The 24,466-nt window shown below is 34.9% G+C and overlaps 1 protein-coding gene across 8 annotated transcripts in view; it reads left to right on the top strand.

Annotated features, from left to right (window-relative positions):
* The window catches only part of kcc (solute carrier family 12 member kcc), a 468,256-nt gene that overhangs the window by 414,034 nt on the left and 29,756 nt on the right, over window positions 1-24,466 (top strand). For all 8 annotated transcript variants that reach the window (XM_089727869.1, XM_089727865.1, XM_089727868.1 and 5 more), the window contains one exon: window positions 19,753-19,823. In XM_089727869.1, the coding sequence (XP_089583995.1) occupies window positions 19,753-19,823 (71 nt within the window). The remainder of the gene's footprint in view (window positions 1-19,752; window positions 19,824-24,466) is intronic.

Below are 24,466 nucleotides of genomic sequence, written 5' to 3'. Positions count from 1 at the left end.
AGACAAATGTTTATTTTGATATCTACATAATCGTTCCTTAGACTAATTGATTTCAATTTTGTCGCAGTAGATAATTTCTTGAACATTTTTTTGAAAAATTTATCAATTGCAAGCGCAAGAGAGCTGCCTTCATTACGCGTCAAATAAAATCGTTCGGATAGAAAATTAGAGCACAGTTAACGGTCGAGATCCATTTGGACGAGAGCCAAGTATCTACAGTGAATACGGAGGGCAAATCTGCTGGAAACCGAACCCTAATCCAAAGGGGAACTAAGCCAAACATACTTAGAACACGTCGCATAAATCATATAGCATAAGACATGAAATATATCAAGCAGCCTAAAAATTTTAAAGATAGAGAAGAAAAAATGATTATCTCATAATACGTTCATACAACTTTGAATTAACAATTTGTAACAGTGTGCATGCAGATTTTTTTAAATTGCTTATTTGTGTGGACGAGCTCACAGCCCACCTAGTGTTAAGTGGTTACTGGAGCCCATAGACATCTACAACGTAAATGCGCTACCCACCTTGAGATATAAGTTCTAAGGTCTCAATATAGTAACAACGGCTGCCCCACCCTTCAAACCGAAACGCATTTCTGCTTCACGGCAGAATAGGCAGGTGATGGTACCTACCATACGGACTCACAAGAGGTCCTATCACCAGATAAAGTGTTTAACAAAATTTCAACGTATTTTTTACCATTCCTCCTTCGATAAGCTCTGCTCATTTCTGCTTCTGTTCATTTTTGGATATTCTGGGCCTTTGTCAAATTGTCGATTATCAGACACTCAAACCCAATCCATATCGACTCTGGCAGATCTACCAAACTCATGTCTTAAATCAAGCTGGTTTTCGACGTTATAACACTGTTAATTCATACGACTTAGTACAACTTGGGCTATTGAGAGCTCGGCTGCAACAATACAACGAAGTCAAAACTTCAAGTCACTATTTTCAACTTCTGCTGTTCCACAAAATGAAACCAAATCAGTGTTGAAACTTGTTTCAGTAAAGTATTTATATTTAACTGATTGCAACTCTGAGCGTATTCATGATGATATTTTTAGTTAATAAGACATGATAAATTAAACTGATACAAGAATTAAAGCAAAAAGTTGAAAAATATTTGGCCCATGAAATTTCAAGACATTAGGTCTTAAGATTGCTCTCTCTCATCTCTCGCATCTCAAGATGCTATCCGTGTTCAGCTCCAGTAATCACTTAGCCTCGGATGGACGCTGAGCTTGTCCAACCACCTTGAGAAAAAAAACAAAAAATCTTCTTCGAGCTATTTTCTAACGATTAATTACATTTTTTATAAAAAAGAGACCTTCAGTAAGATGTATCGAATTCATCAGAGCACAAGTTTTACTTTTGAATGAGGTTGGTGAGTAAGTACATACTTAAAACTCTTCGTACATTTCTGCTTTTGTTAAAAGGAAACTTGAAAACTCAGATAATTTCTGACTCAAAAAGGTCACTGTTTCATCAAACGAAATGACTTTCGGATATTTCAAACGAGGGGTATTTTTGCTTACGAAAACGCCTTGCAGACGACATTTCGGCTTTTTGCTTAGAAATAGATCTTACATTAATTGAAAATTGAGAGAGTTTTAAAAAACAAAGTCAGTTTATTTAACGAACTTTTTAAAACTTTTACAGACAAATGATGTTAAATCATAATAATAGTTTTCCGAGGTATTTTAAATGTTGCAATGAAACTTTACCATATATCACATAATTAGAGCATATCAGTTTCGTTCGCATAAATGGCAAAGTTTCGTTTCCTAAATTTTACTGAATCAATATAATTACAAAGAAAGTAATTCTCCTACTTTATTCAATGAAGCTAAAACTTTCATTTAGAATAGAGTGAAGAGTTATTCAAATATTTTTATGGGTCAATCTCATAAATGTGTGAACAAACGACTTTCTCACACAATAATTAAACATAAAACTATATTATGTATATTCAATTGTGGGACATGCATTTTGCATGAGTTTAACTTCTTGACATAATATGTCTATTTTTCAACATTTATAACAATATATTTTTGAGTTTGTGGACCGAAATTTCGCACCTACCGCGATCGATTGATTGTAATTTAAAACATTGCATAGATAAATTAGCATAGTGTTACAAATTTACATGTTATTAATTTATAGTCAATTATTTTAAGTATGTTATTGCTTAAAGTTTTAAATGATAGCATTTTAACTCCCATCTGTTCTAATAATGGTACAAAAATGATGCAGTCCAAAGAGGTAATATACTTATATAATTACAAACGTAACCACTAAGCAAAATGTACAAATTTACGTAATTACTAGGAGTCGGACGTATTGAATGAGTGAGACCACCGTTGATCGCGATCTCTAGTTTATTTCATCAAATCAAAATCACGCCTTAGTTTGATTTTCAATTACAATCACCATACCCGTGAAAACCACACATACATATATAAAAGTAAAGGCATAAAGACAGATATTTAATGTTTGCGTGTTCTCGAACCCGAGTATTGGAGTATTATCAGTGTAATTATGTAATGGAGACAATTTACGATTTTGGCACTGTTACAAAGGGATTAATTAAGTGCCACACGATTATTCAATCGAATACCATTAATGCGGTTAAAGAAACTCTAAATTGAAAACCACGAACTAGATATATAAATCAGTTAACGTGGTGATATATAATAATAACCAGGAGTAATGTAAATTAGTACTCGCATCAAGGAACTTCTGCTGGGCAACCTAACACTTAAATAAATTATTTTGTATTTCATGATGATGGTTTTCGGTTAGTCGGTTAGCCCCTGCATGTATAAACGAATACTCGTGTATTTTGCATAAAGATGTATACTGAACTATATAGGTACTATCTGTCTTATTCTGTACTGTGTATACTTTTTATTTATCCTCTGTATCTCTTCTTTTTTCTCCACCTTATCCCACTAGGTGGGGTCGGCACAGCAAATTTTTCTCTTCCATTCTCTTTTATCATCCGGCATCTTAACACTCACTCCCCTCTCTCATATCGTCATTCACACACTCCATCCATGTCTTCTTCGGTCGACTTCTTCGGTCGACCTCTTCGACCTCTACCTTGCACTACCATTTCCATACATCTCCTAGTCACATGCATCTTCTCTCTACGCATCACATGTCCATACCGCGCTAACCGTCCGCTCTTTAATTTGTTGATTACCGAGGCTACTTTCACACTTCCTCTGATACCTCATTTTTTATCTTGTCCTATCCTCTTTATATCCCTATAAAATAAAGGGCACTTCATTATTTTTGATCCACATATTTAGCTGCTTTAGCCGTAGCGCGTTTTGGTTTCGATAAACTTTATGATAAATGACGGTTAAAACTAGATAGACTAGTGGTTTGTCTATTTCCAAAAAAAATATTAAATTTTTAAAGCGTAATAATCAAGCTTCGGTCATCATCAGCGTCATAGCAGAAAAACTGTCATCACTTTGACTTGTCATTTCGTTGCAGCAGAGATTGATGTAACTCACCAGTTCACGGAATAACCTACCATCAATAATTTCGTGTTCAAAATTTCCTAATCAATTTTATTAGGTGATGAACTTCTGCACCTATTAATTAGAGGCTAATTAGAAGCCGTTTAGTTTCGCAACAACGAACTATTGATCACTCCTCTGAGCTCCAACTACATGTCCAATTAGGAACACGCTTGTAAGTAATTAATTACATACGGACTGTGTAAAGTCGAATATCATTGCTAATATTTCTTAGATTGATTCTAAAATAACCTTAGGTATATTAAGTTGTGTTTTAGAAATACCTTTATACCACCAATAATATCTATGAACCAATTTATGAAACACTTAAAGTCAGAAATGTTCAGAAAACGTAGTCCATTGGCATATTCCTCTGCTGCTTCACCCATCTCAGACTAATTAATAGGGGTTAAAGTATGAAATTGCCGTTCTATTGTAATAGGTACTTCGAATTGACATAGAACCTTCAGGGTTTGAGATTTTTGAGTAAAACTTTTTTCAAATGACCATGAGGTTCTTCTTTGAAAAAATGTGCAAAGTTTGACTATCGGCTTTCAGTTGTTTTTTTTTTAATCAGCTTAGACAAGAAAGATGGATACTTCGAAAATTCGATTTTTGATTTTTGAATACGAGTGAAAAAAAATTCAAATGTTCAGTACAAATCGGCAATTTTTGCAGTTTAATCCCTAATATTATACCAACCACGATGACATTAGCCAGGGGTCTGCCAAAACCAAATATGTGACCATAGAATAAACATAATACAGATATTTTTTTTCCAGTCTTCATTTTGAACCAAACCTATAGACCTTAAAACAAAAAAGTTCAGTGAAAGTATATAGTATAGCATACTATATGTATTATATACCATATTTGTATCTATACTATGTTCATAGAAGGTTCGCTTTGTTGTCTTTTGTGGCTGTTTGTCATGTTCCTTTTGATAAATGTAATAGGATTTTCATAGCAATCAATGTACATACTAATATAATTACCTAATACTTTATGACAAATGATTCTATCGGATTAAAGCATTTTGTGTAAAATTAGGATACAGATACAAATGAAACTTAAATCATAATCAATCTTGCGATCATTGCTTATTATGATTTTAGATTTACTAGATATTTTATTTATTAATTTCGCATACTATCACTAGGTGTGCGACAAATTTATTTTTTCTCTCTTTTATACACAAAGAGAGTAAAATTGTACAACTTTCATTTGAAAAACTCCAAACTAAAGCGCACACAGTCTGCGCTTAAACGAAAAACTCCGCAACGAGTTTCGAAACAAGGACACAGTAATACGGAGAAGCTTAAAATTTTCACATATCCCGACCAGCATTTCGCGCGTCACGAGAAAATATCAACTCAAATAAAATGTTCAAATGGGAATTAATGTGCAGACCGACCACGGAAAGAACAAAGGATTATACGTATCAAACTACTATTAACAAATGTGTAAACAGAACGCCTAACTTTATTTGGCTAAAATTATAATTGAAACTATTCTTTTTTAATACATTTGATATGCATGCATTTAATACATTTGATATGAATCAACTTGATATGCATTTATGTATATGTGTAACCAAGCCTTCGAATGTGAAGAACTTGATTGCTCAAATCGACAATGGAGTCTCATATAACGGGAAAGAATTAAATTAAATAGATTACGAAATAAATCATAGAACGAGCAAATAACCAGGTTTAGCATATGATACACCCAATAGCCGATTCTTCATAATATATTATTATAATACATAGCTGATTTATTAACTCATGCTCACGATATAAGTTTTTACTTCAGCAAGCTATGTATTAGCCAAAAATGCGTGTTTTTTTTATATTTTAAATCACCATTTATTATTAATCTAGTTCATTGAACAAGCTTCTGGCCCTCTTTCAGACATAAAGTTGTATTACAGTTGTCCAATTTTTCAAATAGAACGCATAACCGATTCGCAGCCTACCGCTGCGTTTTTGAAATAAATGCAACCATATTAGTTTTTATTTGTGAATCACATTTGAAAATTCCGAATTTATAATGTTATAATTTTTTTCATGCCGTATTTGAAAACAGTTACCCATAGGAGAAGTGAAAAAATATATAATTCTTAGCGTAGCTAGTAGAGTCAGAACATCATAATAAATAATTCAGTGATTACATAATCTTTTTTAAATTTCTTATCTATAAGTTAAATGTACTATGAATATATTCAAATTTCAAATTCAAATTCAAATTCAAAATCATTTATTTCAACTTGGATGCCATCAAAAACACACTTGTTGAATGTCAAAATGTAAAAGAAAATGCTAACTCTACCACCGGTTCCAAAAAAAGCCACAGTCCTGAGAAGAACCGGCGAAACAAACTCAGCGGGTTTTTTTTTTTTTTTTTGTATTTTCTCAACTATTTTCTTTTTTTTTTTTTAAACAAGAAAACATATTACAGTATACGATAAAACAAGTCAAAAAAATACAATTCAAATAAATAATAATAATAATGAAAAATGAAAAGGCCAGGAGCGAACGCCTCATTCCCACGTAGTGCCATCTAGTAAAAAATCCTTAACTTTATAATATGCCTGTTTGCACAAACGTTCCTTGACAGTTTTCTTAAATTTATGAACAGGTAGTAGTTGAACGTTTTGTGGGATCTTGTTGAAAAGTTGTACACCCAGCCCCCTGAAAGAGTTGCTTATTTTCTTAATTCGAGCCGCCGGCAACGCAAGCCTATGTTTGTTCCTAGTGTTCACATTATGCAAATCGCAGACTCTGGGGAATTCTACAATGTTTTTACAATGTAACTATAGTAACAATAGTAACTAAGAGTTGAAACGTGTTTGAACAAAGTACGGTTTACTTTCAAATATGGAAGCAAACGCGTTCATATCGAGAATATTCAGTTCTAATAACATCAGGTTAAATCTTGTGATATAAGCCGTTCTCTAAACCAGCATTCCGAGAGCAATTTCTAGTGGCTTAAATATTTCTAAGCTTTCAAAGCCGCATTGGTTCTCGAGGTGAGTAAATCTACTCGATAAAACCGGCAGCGAAGTAAGCCTTCAATCTAATGTCAAATTTAAATCGTATTCCGTAAAATAGTTGAACAGCGAGACTTTTAATCAATAAATTTTTATAGCAAATATTTATATCATCATAAGTATACCTATATCATGGAAAGTTCATATTATAATCATAGATAACCACTCTTCATAGATTTCGACATTGCCGGTGATTTTTTCTCGTTTAAAAAGGACGGCGTTGTTGAACGTTTTAGGCAGCATCTTGACTCTGGTCTTGTGAGTCCGCGCGGGCAAGTACCACCACCCTGCCTATTTCTGCCGTGAAGCAGTAATGCGTTTCTGCGTTTCGGTTTGAAGGGTGGGGCAGCCGTTGTAACTATACTTGAGACCTTAAAACTTATATCTCAAGGTGGGTGGCGCATATATTTATACGTTGTAGATGTCTATGGGCCCCAGTAACCACTTAACACCAGGTGGTGTAGCACTTCGTCCACCCATCTGAGCAATAAAAAGAAAGAAAAAAGAAAAAAGTTTTCAAGGTTTACTTATTGTTTGTTGGGTGGAACTGAAGTGAGTACATTATTATTGTATTTCTATTACCTCTGTGTCAGAGGAACTTGCAACCCATCTAATGAGAAGCGGTTACAGCCTCCCATAGACACAAGGACAGGAGCTATCTTTATCGCCTTTTTTACCTTCGCTAATTTATATATCTTATATCTATATATATAAAAATGAATTGCTGTTCGTTAGCCTCGCTAAAACTCGGGAACGGCTAGACCGATTTGGCTAATTTTGGTCTTGAATTATTTGTGGAAATCCAGAGAAGGTTTAAAAGGTAAAGAAGATAGAAAAGATAAATATGAAAATGCTCGTAATTAAACAAATTTAACAATTTTGTTTTTCCTTTGATGTGTCCCCCGTCGGACGGATTCCTTTTGTTTGTTTTAAGTTTATTTTATACAAAAGTTAGATCTTTTATTTATCGATTGAGGCACTACGAAGTCTGCCGGGTCAGCTAGTATAAAATATATTCTAATATTCTCAAAAGTAAGCTTAATTTCAAACTTGTTATTCAACGGAACTAAATGTCGAAAACGAAGTGCCTAAAACACACAACAAAATCACTGTTTAACATTACCTCCGAAGTTTTTGCACAGATGTGTCACTAGTGAAAGTACTCTCACATGTCTCGTACAGACGCCAGAGTAATTTATGAGCAGTTTCCCGTGACTCTGTACCATTGTTTGTGCTGACAGCGATGAATTTACTGCTGTCGCAAAAAAACGACTGAGCTTACAAAGAAAAATAGGTTTTATAGCTAGCTATTCGACCCACTTTAAGTATTTACCAACAAACGTAATTTGAACTGAGCAATAGAATCGAGAATAGAGACAGTTCGTAGACTACTTCGCGGTATAAAGAATGGTCAACGTGTTTCGATTTGAAGGAACTTTTGTACCAAAGCGATCACCATTTGACTTGTGAATCATTTGATATATGGCGTTACGTGAGCTCATTTAATCATCTTAGCCCATAATAACGCGTATGAATATTCGTAACGGTATTGATGTTGTGGTGTCCAAATACCACAGTAATTGTGTAACACCAATTGGGCAGTGATTTCGTCTACCCAACTAACTTTTACTGGTGGTAGGAACTCTTGTGAGTCCTCGGGTAGGTACCATCACCCTGCCTATTTCTGTCGTGAAGCAGTAATGCGTTTCGGTTTGAAGGGTGGCGTAGCCGTTGTAAATTTACTGAGATCTTAGAACTTATATCTCAAGGTGGGTGGCGCATTTACGTTGTAGATGTCTATAGGCTCCAGTAACCACTTAACACCAGGTGTGCTGTGAGCTCGTCCAACCGTCTAAGAAATAAAAAATAAAAAATTAAAATACTATTCGTTTGACGTTTTCAATTATTAGCAAATCGGGTCACACTTTTTTAAATAATATTAAGAGATAAGGAGATACTATCAGCGGTAATGATGTTTCACTCCGTTTAACATTCGAATTAATTATATGAAAGTATGTACTTTTACAGGCGCCAACTAGATACTTTTTTAATTCTTTATTACAACTAGATACTTTTTTAATTCTTTAATTTTTAATTCTTTTATTATTTCAAAAATATCAAAATTCATCTTGTCATTGTTTCGTGATCTATACGTTGATGAAAAATCTCTCTGTTCGATTGTTTGACATACAAAGACATATAAAGGTGATTTGGCAATTGATACATTTAATGTTATTAACATGATCTTAATCTATACTAATATTATAAAGCTGAAGAGTTTGTTTGTTTGAACGCGCTAATCTGAGAAATTACTAGTCCGATTTGAAAATTTCCTTCAGTGTCAGGTAGCCCATTTATCGAGGTATTATTGTTTATTTATAGACTATATAACATCACGCTAAGACCAATGCAAGCGGAGCACCAATAAATAATGTTTCAAAACCGGGGTTTTTTCCCTTTTGAGAGCTTCCGCTGTGTGCGCTGCGGAAACGGTTAAAGTTTCGCTAAAATAATGTATGAATTATTAGAATCAGTTCAAGCATTCTCGAGAAATCGGTGAACATACATTGTTAAAAAATGGTGGTTGAATTGATAGCCTCCTCTTTTGAATTCGGTTATAAAGCGTGATTTCGGTACATTAAATAGCTCCTTAACTATTATTCAAAAATATTTTCACTTTCTACCTAAATGAAGTCGCGTGTAAAATTTTGTGTTATGCCAAAGTAACTATTCCACGCGGATAAAGTCGCGGGCAAAAGCTAGTACGATATACATTTCATATTTATTAATTTAAAAACGCATTTTTTTACAGTCTGTAAGGTTTAACGACGAAGGAAAGATCTTCCACCGAACGGGTGATATTGCTTGGTAGACCGACACAGTCCGAATATTGTTGTTCGGAACTTATACATATGCAAGCTTAACTTGAAAATGTCGTGGGCGAGATTCAGGCATCTGTCAAATATCTTTCATTGTATGATGATGGCTACCCGCCTCAACTCTACTTATTTCAAATGTAAATCAGTTTTGTAATATTATTTAATAAACTCTTAAAACATGAAGAAATAATTTCTATTACAAAAACCGAAAAATTTTGTAATACACACAGACATTAGGTAACACGCTACAAACCAGTTCAAGCTCCATTTCCAAGTGTCATCAATAAATGTTGATTTATATTATTATGTAATAAAAGTATAGTATAGGCATCAACAAAGCTTTTGTTAGTAGGCCAAACTATCCCTTTTGGCGGGCTTCCAAGATGCGAGGTCGACTGAATTGTCACCGATAAAAGTTATTATCCGGACCCGACTCGGTCGAGTTTCCCTAAAAACCACAGCTGGTAACACCCTACTTTTTGTCTATGAACAAATTTCAAAAAACATTTCCTAAAATGTCAATTGGTACATTGACATAATCTTTTTCACCTTAGTGAACTGTACTTATACAGTTTTGATAATCTGTTTTTCATATTCTTGATAATCTTGGCATTACATTCGACAATTCCTTTGCTCATACACCATTATAAGTAATAACACTTTGTGTTAACTTATGACTATCTCATACATTTATTTACAAGCGGTAACGCCAATAATTTCTACCTTACCTATTACCCCTGATTCGATATGAATAGGATGTTTTTTAAGCAAATAACAAAAAATATAAATAACAGAGTTGCGCATAACGTTTTATGACCTCACTTCCATTAATGCACTACTCAACCACTCTTCTTTATGCCGTTATAAAATATTATTATAATTCCCATGTCATTATTTTCTTCGCAAAATGTTTTTCTTATAATGTAATATACTGGTAAAATATAAATAATAAAGAATAAAACCTTTATGATTCTCATGTTCCTGTAGGTAGTAATTAAGGTTTGAATTTAACATCCAGACAGATAATACGGTACCATATAAATCTGTTAGTTATGTAAGTAGTTAGAACTAACATACCATAGCGGACAAGCATCTAAATCCAACCAAACTTATTATTTAATTCACTGAAACTTCTGTAGGTGATTTGTTGTTACCAACAAAATTTACTGGTCGAAATCTCCAGGAGGCCTCGACACTATGAAACCTCAACTCAACATTTGCTATAAAACAGGCCGTATCATTAGCTGTAGGCATTATCTATTCAATTGTAAAACGCTAAAAGCTTACAAAAAACCTACAGCGTTTTCAAAGAACATCATAATTTATTAAAATATAATCTAATATATAATTATTCGAATATACATGTTAAATTTTTATTCGGAAAGAATGCAACACTTTGTATTTTTCCGGGATAAAGAGTTGGGTCTTGTCTCAGTCTTTTTGTCCATAAGCTGCAAGTCGGTTTGTGTTTATTGGTACGTAAAATCACGAATCAGTGAACACACTATCGCATTTCTTTTAGCAGATACACCCAACGTCGCCGGTTCAAGTCATCTACCAGGGAGCATCCAGGTTGAAAACTATTTTGTTCGAAACAGCTTTCAAATAAGAAAGAATGTAACACTTTGTATTTTTCCGGGATAAAGAGTTGGGTCTTGTCTCAGTCTTTTTGTCCATAAGCTGCAAGTCGGTTTGTGTTTATTGGTACGTAAAATCACGAATCAGCGAACACACTATCGCATTTCTTTTAGCAGATACACCCAACGTCGCCGGTTCAAGTCATCTACCAGGGAGCATCCAGGTTGAAAACTATTTTGTTCGAAACAGCTTTCAAATAAGAAAGAATGCAACACTTTGTATTTTTCAGGGATAAAGAGTTGGGTCTTGTCTCAGTCTTTTTGTCCATAAGCTGCAAGTCGGTTTGTGTTTATTGGTACGTAAAATCACGAATCAGCGAACACACTATCGCATTTCTTTTAGCAGATACACCCAACGTCGCCGGTTCAAGTCATCTACCAGGGAGCATCCAGGTTGAAAACTATTTTGTTCGAAACAGCTTTCAAATAAGAAAGAATGCAACACTTTGTATTTTTCAGGGATAAAGAGTTGGGTCTTGTCTCAGTCTTTTTGTCCATAAGCTGCAAGTCGGTTTGTGTTTATTGGTACGTAAAATCACGAATCAGCGAACACACTATCGCATTTCTTTTAGCAGATACACCCAACGTCGCCGGTTCAAGTCATCTACCAGGGAGCATCCAGGTTGAAAACTATTTTGTTCGAAACAGCTTTCAAATAAGAAAGAATGCAACACTTTGTATTTTTCCGGGATAAAGAGTTGGGTCTTGTCTCAGTCTTTTTGTCCATAAGCTGCAAGTCGGTTTGTGTTTATTGGTACGTAAAATCACGAATCAGCGAACACACTATCGCATTTCTTTTAGCAGATACACCCAACGTCGCCGGTTCAAGTCATCTACCAGGGAGCATCCAGATTGAAAACTATTTTGTTCGAAACAGCTTTCAAATCTATTCACCCATTTTTGCCCCTAACAAACAAACCAAACAAAAAAAAGCTATCATATTTTTTTTTACATTCAATGTCCTATATAGAACAAAGTGTTATTCCGTTTAGTGTCTGATTTAGTAAAATTTGCTGATACAATACTCAGAAAACGTTTTAAAGCGAATATTTTAGTCGCCTTTTTTGACACCAGCCAAGTAACGAAGTAGAACTATCCTAAGTACTATATATCCAATAAATAAAATTACATTACCAATAAATAAAAAATAACGAATGTTTGTGATAAATTATACTTATGGTAATAAATTTCTACTTGCCTTTTTGCCTTGGTGAATCAATAATAGTAATATCCTAACTATTTTCTTGGATTTTTCGAAAAACTATTTGTATTGGTGTGTTGAAGTTTTTCAACGAAATTCTATATCAAAAAATTGTTTGCCCGACTGTATTCCGACGATATCAATCGAATGAAATTCATACCACATCGCCTCGTTCCCAGAGTAATGATATAAATGTCAAATTTGGTGGAGGCAACATCGTTTAAAAATGTTTCTCGCAAAGCTAAGATGTCCCGTCGCGACGACATTTCAGAGATTGCTTGAGCCGTCGATGCGTACAAACTTTGTGATCCGGAAGATTGTTGGTTTTCGCTTCGGGCACATTCGTGTCATAAAATCAGTCGTGAATAAAAATGAAAAATTATAAATGTAAAATATTTTTTGTATCTTTATAAAATACAATGTATTTCCACAATAACTCTTACGTACTATTTGATCTTGGTTAAACTTGTTAAGCTTTACGCTTTGCTTTTTTCGTCACTCATTAATTCTAAAAAATGATCCAAACTTGAATATAAGTCTCGATCGTCACGATTTATCCTAGACCTTCAGTTGTAACGTAGTGTATTTAAAAAAAAACCTACAGTTGCGAGCAAAACTTACGATCTGAAGATTCCAGGCGCAAGCAATGCACTACAAAGAAAACACATCCTTTTAATAATTAAATATTAATTTTAGATTTACCGTAGAGACTGTATTCCCTTTAGCTGTCCAGTTGAACAGAAATAAATATTTACAAAATAATGTATCAAGAAAAATAAATCAATTAATGGTAAAAGTAATTTTAAGGACCGAAGATTTCAGATTTTTCCTACTTGCTGGAAGGACAAACTTAACTTAGACGAAAAAAATATCTTCCAAACGTTTTTTACATAATAGTCAATGTTTTATATACGAACGTAACTGTATAAATTTCAAATATATATTTATGTGCGTCAAATATACAAATATTCTATCTTGGACCTTTAACTGTTACGAAGCTCACAATATGCCGTAATTAAGCTGGTCTAAATCGATTTTCAAGACCAAATAAGATTTAGTTTATTTTAATTATTCCGATAGAAATTGTAAAGTAATTTCAACAATATCCCCCATTTTGCCGAACAATCACAGTAAGCCAGTTCTATTATTCCTCTCGGTTCAGTTAATTGAGTATTACGACACTCGAAGCGATTAAGCGGTATTCAAAATTTAATTGGAGCAGAATCCATTTGCTTTAAAAAAATAAGAATTATTAATAGTTTTGAATACGTGTTGTTCAGAAAAGTGGTTTAACAAAAAAATAAGCTTTCAAAATACGAACAATCTGAGAATATCGTATCGCACCACTGCTGTTCGCAATTTTTTTTTATTGCTTGGTTGGGTGGTCGAGCTCACAGCACATCTGATATTAAGTGGTTACTGAAGACCATAGACATCTACAACGTAAATGCCGCCAACCACCTTGAGATATGAGTTCTAAAGTCTAGGTATAGTTACAAATGGTCGAGGAAGTCAATTTGCTGAAATACATCTAACTTATCTAAAAAGGCGTCTAATTCAATCAGAAATACGAACAAAGTAGCTTATAGTGTTTACGTGATCAAAGACGTAATAGGGCTACATACTAATGAAATCTCCGGCGTTCACATCAATCAATCGGGGTTTCTTAATGCGGACGGCATTGCCACTTTGTCTCAAACACCCGACCCTCCTTGATTAATTTAAAAAGCTCTTGGGACTAGTTAATGGACTTACTTGTTTTACTTAGCCTCTCCTTGGTCTGTTTACGGTTTTTTGTTTTAGTTCGCTAAAAGTTTTTAAAAGCTCCTTCAAGAGCTTTGTTGATTTTTTAAGCTTTTTTTATACAGACACAAGCTAACGGGCTCACGGTTCGCTTATGTCCATGTGGTTATGGGAATCCATGGAAAAATAAAACATTAATTGGAGCACTGCTATAATTGCATACTTTTATACAATTTTTACTGGTAGGACATTTTGTAAGCTTGCACGGGTAATCCACCATCTTGTCTATATATGGCGTGAAGCAGTAATGAGTTTCAGATTGAAAGAGCCATACTATGTACAAAGCAGAGATTTATAACTCGTGTCTCAAGGTGGGTAATTGTGGGTAATGGGTAACATTTACATCTGGTGGACCGTAACCTTATCCACCCATCTAAGCAATAAAAAAACCATTCCATTCGTTCGTAACACATTTAAAATCAATAAGAAAACAGAAGGATTAAAGAATTTACGTGTCGCTTCTGTATATTTATGTAGTAACGTTAGCAATAGAGCATTTTTATTGAAAAAGTATCAATAATCACGAGTCACGTACATTCCTCTGAATTGGTACGTGATCAGATTAAGCACGGGCGGACTGCAGACCTACTCTTTGTTATATAAGAGCGTACTCGGCGCGCGTACAAATGTACGCATCGATTTCATCAAAGCAGAGTCCCCCAGTGAAATGTTCGTATGACAAGATCGCTCAAGAGATTTTCGATTGGAAATTCCTATTGTGAATTTATTGTTCTTGTTTGTACCGTTACTGACGTATTCTCATTCGATTGTCTCTTCGAATAGAAGGAAATAATCGGTTTTTAAGCATTTGATTTTGGAGCATCTATGGCTCAATCATGAAAACCCTCAGTGAAAACATATATACGTATTTACGATAATAGGTACGATTTTTGTATAGAAAATACATAACAATTTATATGATGAATAAAATAATGTCCGTATTTTTTATATTTGTATCAAAAGAAGGATGCACTGTCGGCCGCACGGGTAGGTGGATACCATCTTGTTTATGTCTTTCGCGAAGTATTTAATACTAGTTTAAATGACATGACTATAACACAAATTAAACTACAGTCTCATATCAAGATATCGCATCCTTTAATCAACGACAACAAAGATGTTCTAAATATTATTTTAAATGCGTAATCAAATTTAAAGACTAACAGAATTTACACAAGTGTCCAGATTTCCAAATTTACCACACAACAACTATTTTACAAAAAAACTTGGCCTAAATTAACGTAGAAACCAGCCAACCAACGTAGAAGCCAGACTACCAATGATTAACTTAACCACAGCATCTATATCAACTTCATAACCAACAATATATCAAAGTAAGATTACAGACTTGATCAACGCAAACAGTGGCTACGAACGGAGGGATCCAACTACACATGAAACCACAAAACCGCAGCCGGATTACCTGACAAACGTGTCAACGAATCCTACCAAAGTTCATCATTCTAGTAATGTGGGAAACTCAGTTTCATAAGCTTATTTTTTTTTTCAAGCACTTCTTCATTTGTTAAAAAAGCGTGTTCCAATTTGATTTCGTGCCCGTTTTAATTATCGAATCATGAAGATGTCTTAAATACGAAAATATTATGATTATTTCGCCATAAAAAAATTGTATTTAATCTGGGTCGTAAAAACTGGAGCAAATTTATTTTAATGAATGTTTTTTAACACAATTTACAATTTTACTACCTTTAAACTTAAAGTCACACTAAAAACGTAATGTGATATGACGATGATGACATTAATGGGTTTCATGTGTTTCTTCTATATTTGATACAATATTTACTTCAACCAGATATGAATTGACTCATTTTGTGAATTACTGGAAAAATAATTGAAGCTTCAGTGCGAACGCCCACAGATTTTCCAGTAAAAATCCTCGAAAAGAAATTTACATTTTGAGTGTGACCGCAATCAGAAACAGAATTATAGATCTGACATTTCGATAATTTATTTTCATCCTCGGCAACGGATTTGGGAAAAGGAATCCAAGTGTCAAATTTAACGTTGCATAATTGACAGGGTGAAAGAAAGACTTTTGAAAATTATTGTTTTATAAGAATAAAACAACAAAAATGAGGATATTTTACTTCGGTTACATTTTAATCGCTAATCATAATATATGCCTCACTTTTTTGGGAATTTAGGGATTATTTATATTACTTAAACATTTAAATCTCTTATCCATAGTTCATGCCGAATGCTCTACAGTCGTTCTTAACATTTGTAGTACCACTATTACAGTCTCATTTTTAAAAACCCAATAACCTTCTAGTGATTATATTTTCTTGTCGGTGAAATAGTAGGATATATTTATTATAAATAAGAAGTTTTTGTTATATTTAATGGATTAATTGTCCAAGCGTATATGACCCATTTCAAATCTTAAACAGTGGGAAAAACTCTTTACAAATTTTCACCACGACGGTGCGCTGGTTCTATATTTTGGAAGTTTCTGCGGGGGCGAGTATCGCTAAAAGATGAACAAAAAGAGGGGCAGGCCGAAGCTAGATTATGAGAAGTAGACGTACCTGCCAATCCCATCGCTGGCTTCTTACAGGCTGCAGAATACAACGAACGAGATTGCTGGACGACGCGTAATGGCGGCAGCCGGCGTGACGACTTGACGGCACTCTTCTAAATTGTTTGTTCACAAAACTGGTATACCACTCGCGCAACGACGAATATGATCGTCAATAAGAGTTCGTAATTAAAGTAGTAAAAGTCCATCAAAATATTTAGCCGCCTCCGCGCATCATGAAACATGATTTTTTTTTTTATTGCTTAGATGGGTGGACGAGCTCACAGCCCTCCTGGTGTTAAGTGGTTACTGGAGCCCATAGACATCTACAATGTAAATGCGCCACTCACCTTGAGATATAAGTTCTAAGGTCTCAGTATAGTTACAACGGCTGCCCCACCCTTCAAACCGAAACGCATTACTGCTTCACGGCAGAAATAGGCGGGGTGGTGGTACCTACCCGTGCGGACTTACAAGAGGTCCTACCACCAGTGAAGATCTAAGTCTTAATTTATGGTACAACAGCTACACGGGTGGTTCAAACAGAAACGCATTGCTGCTTCATGGCAAAAATAGACAGGGCGATGGTACCTACTTATCCGTACAGGCTCACAACGTGCCCTACTACCGGTGTTATGAAAAATAGATACAGTTCTAGCAATAACAAAAAAGGCGCAAGAAACTTGCTAGTTGAAGAAACTTGCTAGAATATGCCTACTCAACAACCTTACGGCATTGTAATTAAACATTTTGTCTAAATTGAGAATACGTTACAAAAACAAACAAAATTCAACAAACTCGTTAAACAATTCTCGAACAGCATGGAATCAGAAACTTGTTCCTGTTTCGTCTCCGTATGTGTATATAAAGAAGGTATATAACACAAAAGCCCGGGCGGGCGTGCAAACACATCGTTTGTCTACATCCAAAAACATATATTAACTGGAACCCATCTGCTTATGAGAATTACGACCTGTAAATTAATATATCGTCTGTGAAGCAAGATATTAAGGCTTTTGTATTCTGTATTTATTGAGGTTTTCTTAATGTTTTGGACATCTATACTAATATTATAAAGAGGAATGATTTGTTTGTTTGTATTGAATAGAACCGATTTGAAAAATTCTTTCACTGTTTGGAAGCGACACTATTCCCGAGTGGTATAGGTTATAATATTATTTGAAAAAATTAGGGATCCTTACTAAAACTCCAATAATGTAACCCAAGGTGTAAAAAAATGACCTAAAATATTCTTTACATCACGTGCCGACCCGAGCGGAGTCGGAGCAGGCCGGTAGTTAAAAATAAGTTGATTCGACGAATTCTCACAAATTTTCAACGATACAGGTAATATACCTATTTTTCAAAGTTGTCTTATTTTTTGAAAAAAACAAACAATTTGGCTCATGTTTTTATTATTTTACATTTCAATTGTTGCCTCGTGTACTCAAGCTAATTAATAATGTCGAAGCTTATATACGACAAAAATATTTTTTACAGCTAAATAGCACGCGTCCCTGTAGACAACAGAAGCGCGCGAGCGAGGCAAGCTTATGTAAATGTAATTATTTTTATCACCGGCAATGTGCGTTACTTTGATAAAGAATATTAACCTTACATTTATTTATAAATTACTTGAGTCACTGGGATTTTACTCAACAGTTGCCATTTAATTTTCACGATTAGTTTACCGCAGAATGAAAAGAGTTGTTAGGTACTTTAAAAATCTAGTTTTTGTAACTATCGAAGGTGTTTTTTTTTTAATTTTATGGCCCTTGTAGGCTAACTAGCTCACCAGATGGTGAGTAGTTACCGTCCCCCATGGACTTAAAATGCCAAGGGCAGAGCCAAGTCGCTGCCTACCATTAAGTACTCTCCACAAGCCTCATTTGAAGAAGGACATGTCAAAGCGCGCGGGAAGCTGTGGACAAGGAGTGGTTACCGTTACTTGTATACATCAACAATACTATAGGCAGATTCAAGCCACCACCTACTTTTTTAGTAGATTATTTACTTTTGTCGAAACGCCATTAACTACAGCAACGCACATGCCAAAAAGATCTCCTTCTCTCTGCATCTCGGGAGTTCCTGGATAGCGATGGTTCGTTCCATTAGCATATCTTCGGTTCATGTCTTTCTATCTTCGATTCTCAGCCGAACTTGAATTCACGGACGCTCTATATACCAAAATGACAATCTACATTTTTAGCTTGATTCTTTTTCGAATTTTTAATATTTCTTTCATACGGCGATCGTAGTTCGAACTATGCATTATACGTAATATGAGTTTACCTCATTTTACTCTTCGTAATTCTCCTGGGCTTCATTTCCAACTGTTTCCTACATCGTGGTCTTGTATTCTGAGTGTTCCATGAATTAAACATCGAAAATTCATTTCTGTTCTTCATTAACTGCTACCGCTGCCGCCTTCGCAGCGGCTTCGCATCGGGATTCAGGAATCATACAGTAATTAATCTGTATTGTTATCTGCTGTCTTCGATGTCTTTAAGCTTAAAATTTTTACTCGTAACCCTAGAAGGGTACTAGGTATGCTAAAACTAGGTCCTGATCCAAACACTTATCAATGTCCGGCAGCCTACTAAATTAAACCATGAACGCGTTATTTTAGTATTACCCTAGCGAAATATAGAAGCCGTTCTCTATAATTTCCGGTATCAGCTTCATGGTTTTGTTTGGAATAACATCAAAACGGAAACGATAAAGACTTTCTTTAAAATTCCAAATCCTAATCAACCCCTTCATTAAAAGTGGTACCACTTTTAATCGCAATGAATAGCTTCAATATCAACTCCATACCAAAATAGTGTAATTTAAAACGCAGTAAGTCTCACGTAATTAAGAAATAAATTACTATAGTTTTTTTATAAGTGAAACGAACGTTTCAACAAAAACAGAAGCTGTTCTTGTAATACATAATAGTTTTTACATTGCCCCGGAAGCGAAATCGCAGCGCGGTGAAGCATCAACATACATAATATAATTGGATTGGCGGTAATTTGATGAGCAATTTAATTACGCCGGCGCTCCCGTTCGTGCTACCTATAATGTTATTTAGTTAACATTGTTTTCTGTCTATTCCAGGTGACCCCGACGAACATGGACTACCCACGGACAAGAATAAAGGCTGCGACACCAACCTTTATCTCTATCACGTAAGTTTTTATATAAAATTACGTAATTACTTTAGGACATGTGTATAACAGCACGCAAAGGCTCACAGTCCAGTCAGTACCTTTCTAAGGGGAAGAAGTTTTGAATTACTATTTAGATGGTGGACGGACTGTTTTATAATTTAATTGCTTTTTTTATTGCTTATGTGAGTGGACGAGCTCATAGCCCACCTAGCGTTAAGTGGTTACTGGAGCCCATAGACATCTACGACGTAAATGCGCCACTGGTGGTAGGACCTCTTGTGAGTCCGCACGGGTAGGTACCATCACCCCGCTTATTTCTGCCGTGAATCAATAATGCGTTTCGGTTTGAAGGGCGGGGCAGCCGTTGTAACTATACTGAGACCTTAGAACTCATGTCTCAAGGTGGGTGGCGGCATTTACGTTGTAGATGTCTATGGGCTCCAGTAACCACTTAACACCAGGTGGGCTGTGAGCTCGTCCACCCATCTAAGCAATAAAAAATAAAAAACCCACCTTGAATTGATATTTAGACCTTTATACCTCCAATAACTTCTAAGCACCAGTTAGATCATGAGCTCTTTCATTAATCGAGTTCAGTAAATACATAGATTATCTTTGTGAATTAATATTGCTTTATGTATCTGGCCTTCGCTATCGTAACTAAATAAAATGTAACACAAAATGAAATTTTAATTCTAAACATAATTTTTCAAGCCCAACGAAATGTTATTATAATTAATTGCTTTCGGGTGATACATGAACGAACAAATACAAATACAACCAAACATAGTTTTAGTGACTACCCTCAATTGACACACTTCCGTTGCAGTTACAAAGTATCGATTCACTAATATGTATTATATGTTCAACACAACCTAAATGTATCTACTACTCATATCTACTCAGTTCTAATGTAAAGATAACATCGTTAATTCTATTTCCTTTGTCCGCACACCGTGAAGTTTGTTGCGTAAACCATTACACAAAAAATTTAAACTGTTATTTTTTTGTGTGGGAAAATTAACTCACAGCCAATTGTCATAAATAATAAAGCAAACCACCGACTTTCGATGTACATTCGCATCGAAATGAAGGCGAATTCTACATTGTATTATATTTTTATTACGGTTGTCCTACTGTCCAAGTATGTACTCGTAAGCATCAATATTTTATGCCAGAAATGGGTAAGATACCTACAGTCCAATCTCAAAATTTGGTCTACCACCACCAGAATTGTACTCAATTTAACTAACAAACATTACTCGTATATCAAACCGAAAAATCAACATTGAAATCATTTTACGTTATTGGGTAATCTGATACCCGACACTATCATCTACAACACTCTTCTCTGTTCTGTTTTATCAAGGAAGCCAAAATAGGCAGCACTGGAGTCCATTTACTTTAGAAATTTAATTCAAGCGATGAAACCGGAAAATTCAAGCATATTTCCACTAACGTACTATGCATAATATTTTAATAAAATTAATTCGTTTTCTAAGGTTAAAGTAAGAATGGTTTTGAATAATTTTCAAGGTCTGCTATGAACCCTATTTCGAGGGAGTGTCGTAAAAGTCTCGTGCAAATTATGGCAACAATTTGTAAACGATGTTTATTTTACACGGAGGAGCCACTAAGGCTGAACAGAGATATTTACTTGTTAAATAATATGCGCACGACGTGAAAGAAGACGATACCGCTAAGTTTTATTAAGGTTGGGTCGTTACAATTAAGACCATGATCTCATGATTTAGAGGAGGCAGCTTTCACACTGTGTTGTCTATGGACTCTAGTAGTCGGTTAATTCCAGTAGACCAAAATAAAGTTCGATGTTTGATATTTTAGTCATTTTAGTCGCTGTTTTCAGCGGATATTTGCATGTTTTCACATAATTATAAAACTCGACATTAATTTTTTTTAGCAAGCTTTAAAATACCTAAACAACTTAAGTAACAGAATCTGACTTCATTGTACTCTAAAATATTGTATTAAAAACAAATCTAGTTAAATAATAGCCTTAAAGAGAATGAGACCTTATTTGAAAGCATTTGAATTGTAAGTTTTGTTGTGAAAAACACTTATTTGGTTTCATATGGTCTAATGAATTCTTTTTTTAAAAATAACAAGGTCTAATGTTTTTTTTGGAGTTTACTCCTTTAGAATCGATTTACATATATAGGCCCGGGGTATGAAAATTATGGGGACCAAAATCGTACTAGCATGTCACACGAAATGCGTTATGCGCCTAGCATGTCACACGAAATGCTTTATGCGCCTGATTGGCTCCTGATTGCGTGATGCGTGCGCGCGCCAATCAGGAGCCAACGCGCGGCCGCGTTATCGCAGGTGACGCCGGGCTGCTGCGCCGGCAGTCCGCCACAAAGCCTCGTACTGATCGCGCGTTTCTCTCATTATTGTATTTTCATATATTTGTTAGTCGTTTGTTTTGTGTCTCGTTAATTTGTTAATAATCTGTTGTGTATCGTGTTGTCGTAATATAGAACTATTTCTCGTATTGTTTCGTTTAATTTTTTATATCCAGTAAACTCCAGTCGTGCGTCGGAGCGGACACACACACTTTTTTTTTTTTTAAATAACAAGAAAATGAGTTGATGACTGCCGGCATGATATTGTAGACAGTATACATGTACAGTAGACATGATATGCGTGTCTACAGTTCAATTGGTTTGCAATCTTGCTTGTCGAAGAAATGTCTCAGTACCTAAGCCATTTGAGGGACTCTCAATATGCTCTACCACCAATAAATACCAAATATATATTTTTTGTAATAAATAAGTAGTAATGAGATCGTATCTTATTACCAACCACCGAAATAAGTAATGAGATCAGTGCTGAGTTAGTGACCCAGGCGCTTCGTAGCGATTCCGTAGAGCTCGTAGCGCGATCGTAGCTCGTTAGTTTCTCGTAGCGTATCCGTTCAATTTCTCATTTAATTTTGCTGTTGAAATTCGTTTGCTTTAATAAAGTTGGTTAATGAATACTTGGATTTTCCATGAATGATTTATGAGTTTGCTTACGACGGAATTGAGATTTGTGACTTCTATTAGCTAGTTACATAGTTATATTTAATGTTTTAAACATTTTTAAGTAAGTAAAGTAAGTTATTAAGGAAGTAAATTTTTAATCTGATTTTCTGTCCAAAACTGATTTGAACGTTAAACATTTACAATAAAAGACAATGGTATAAAAGACGAACTTTTAGAAAGTTAGAGAATGGGTTGACTGATGACTCATAGCTGCCAAGAAAAGACGTGAGACTTATTGTAGAGAGAGACTTCGAATAGTGTGGAATTCCTTGGGACTATTTAAGTATAGAGGTACTTTTACTGCTAGTCGGGGATAATATGAACCTTAATAGCTAAGTACCACAACCCTGTCTGTTTCTGGTAGCTCTATTACTCGTCTAGGCAATAATAATAAAAATGTATGGACCTTACATAACTACAATATCAAATCAAATCATCTATTCTATCACGAACTCTTTGAACTATTGATTTCCCACCATCCTTTTGCTGAGGAAGCTCATCATAATTTATGACTTAGCCTTCGCCCCAACGCCTATCCAGGTTTGCCAATCTAGACGAACTCAGACCGCCCTGTACATATAACATTAGCTTGACAAATTACGTCGGTCTACTTCGCATGAGAAAAATACATTATATATCTCTTCACACTAGAACACATTATTACTTGTAAGAGAACCAGCTCAGACAGAACCACGACTCGATACCACACCAAGCCGTGCTTGACCCACCTCTAGTATTCCAGCACAATTAGTGTGCAGAAACATCCATGGGATCTAAAAAAACCTGAATCACTCAAACAATAATAATGCATCACTACATAGTATAAAACAAAGTCGCTTTCTCTGTCCCTATATCTGTCTGTCCCTATGTATGCTTAAATCTTTAAAAGTACGCAACGGATTTTGATGCGATTTTTTTAATAGATAGTGATTGAAGACGAAGGTTTATATGTATAATAAACTCAATTAAATAGTGGAGAAATCAATAATAAATTACAGTTTCCGAAGCGAAGCGAAGGCGGGTCGCTAGTATTATAATAATTTAATAAAAAAACCGTTAGTCTAACAAAAACTTCGTTTATTAATAACGGCACAAAAAGATGCACACCACGAAGACTTGGTGAATTTAAAAAATGTAGCACGTTACATGTTGGATTGCCTCGTATATAACGTTTTCTTTGGTTAAAAGCTTTTGAAGTAAATAAAGGCACAGCCGCACAACCCACCGCGGTGCACGCCGTTGTAATCCAAGGTCGCAAACTCATATATAATTTACGCGCTATTTGCTCGCTTCTGACTTTACGCTCCGTATATTTTATGAGAGGGTTGCCACTCGTACTGTACCTTTTAATATTTTACCATAATTTAATAAATTCACGTTCATATTTATTTTTTATATGAAATTCAAAACGTTAATTTGTTATTTTGCAATCGTCGAGTTTTTCGGTTTCAATAGAGTTTCCGAATTATAATTATTTCGATGGTCTGAAGCTGAAGATGCTGAAGAAGCTGAAAATATTATATAGGTAGTTATTATATATTATAACGATGAATTATTTTCAATGTGTGGTTATTTGAAAAGTGGAATTAAATTTGATATTGGCCGAACAGTCTA

Source organism: Bombyx mandarina, chromosome 05 (genome assembly GCF_030267445.1).
Source record: "Bombyx mandarina strain Sakado chromosome 05, ASM3026744v2".
NCBI classification, from domain to species: Eukaryota; Metazoa; Arthropoda; class Insecta; order Lepidoptera; family Bombycidae; genus Bombyx; species Bombyx mandarina.
Note: the sequence above shows the minus strand (reverse complement) of the source record. Positions and strands in the feature narration are given on the sequence as shown.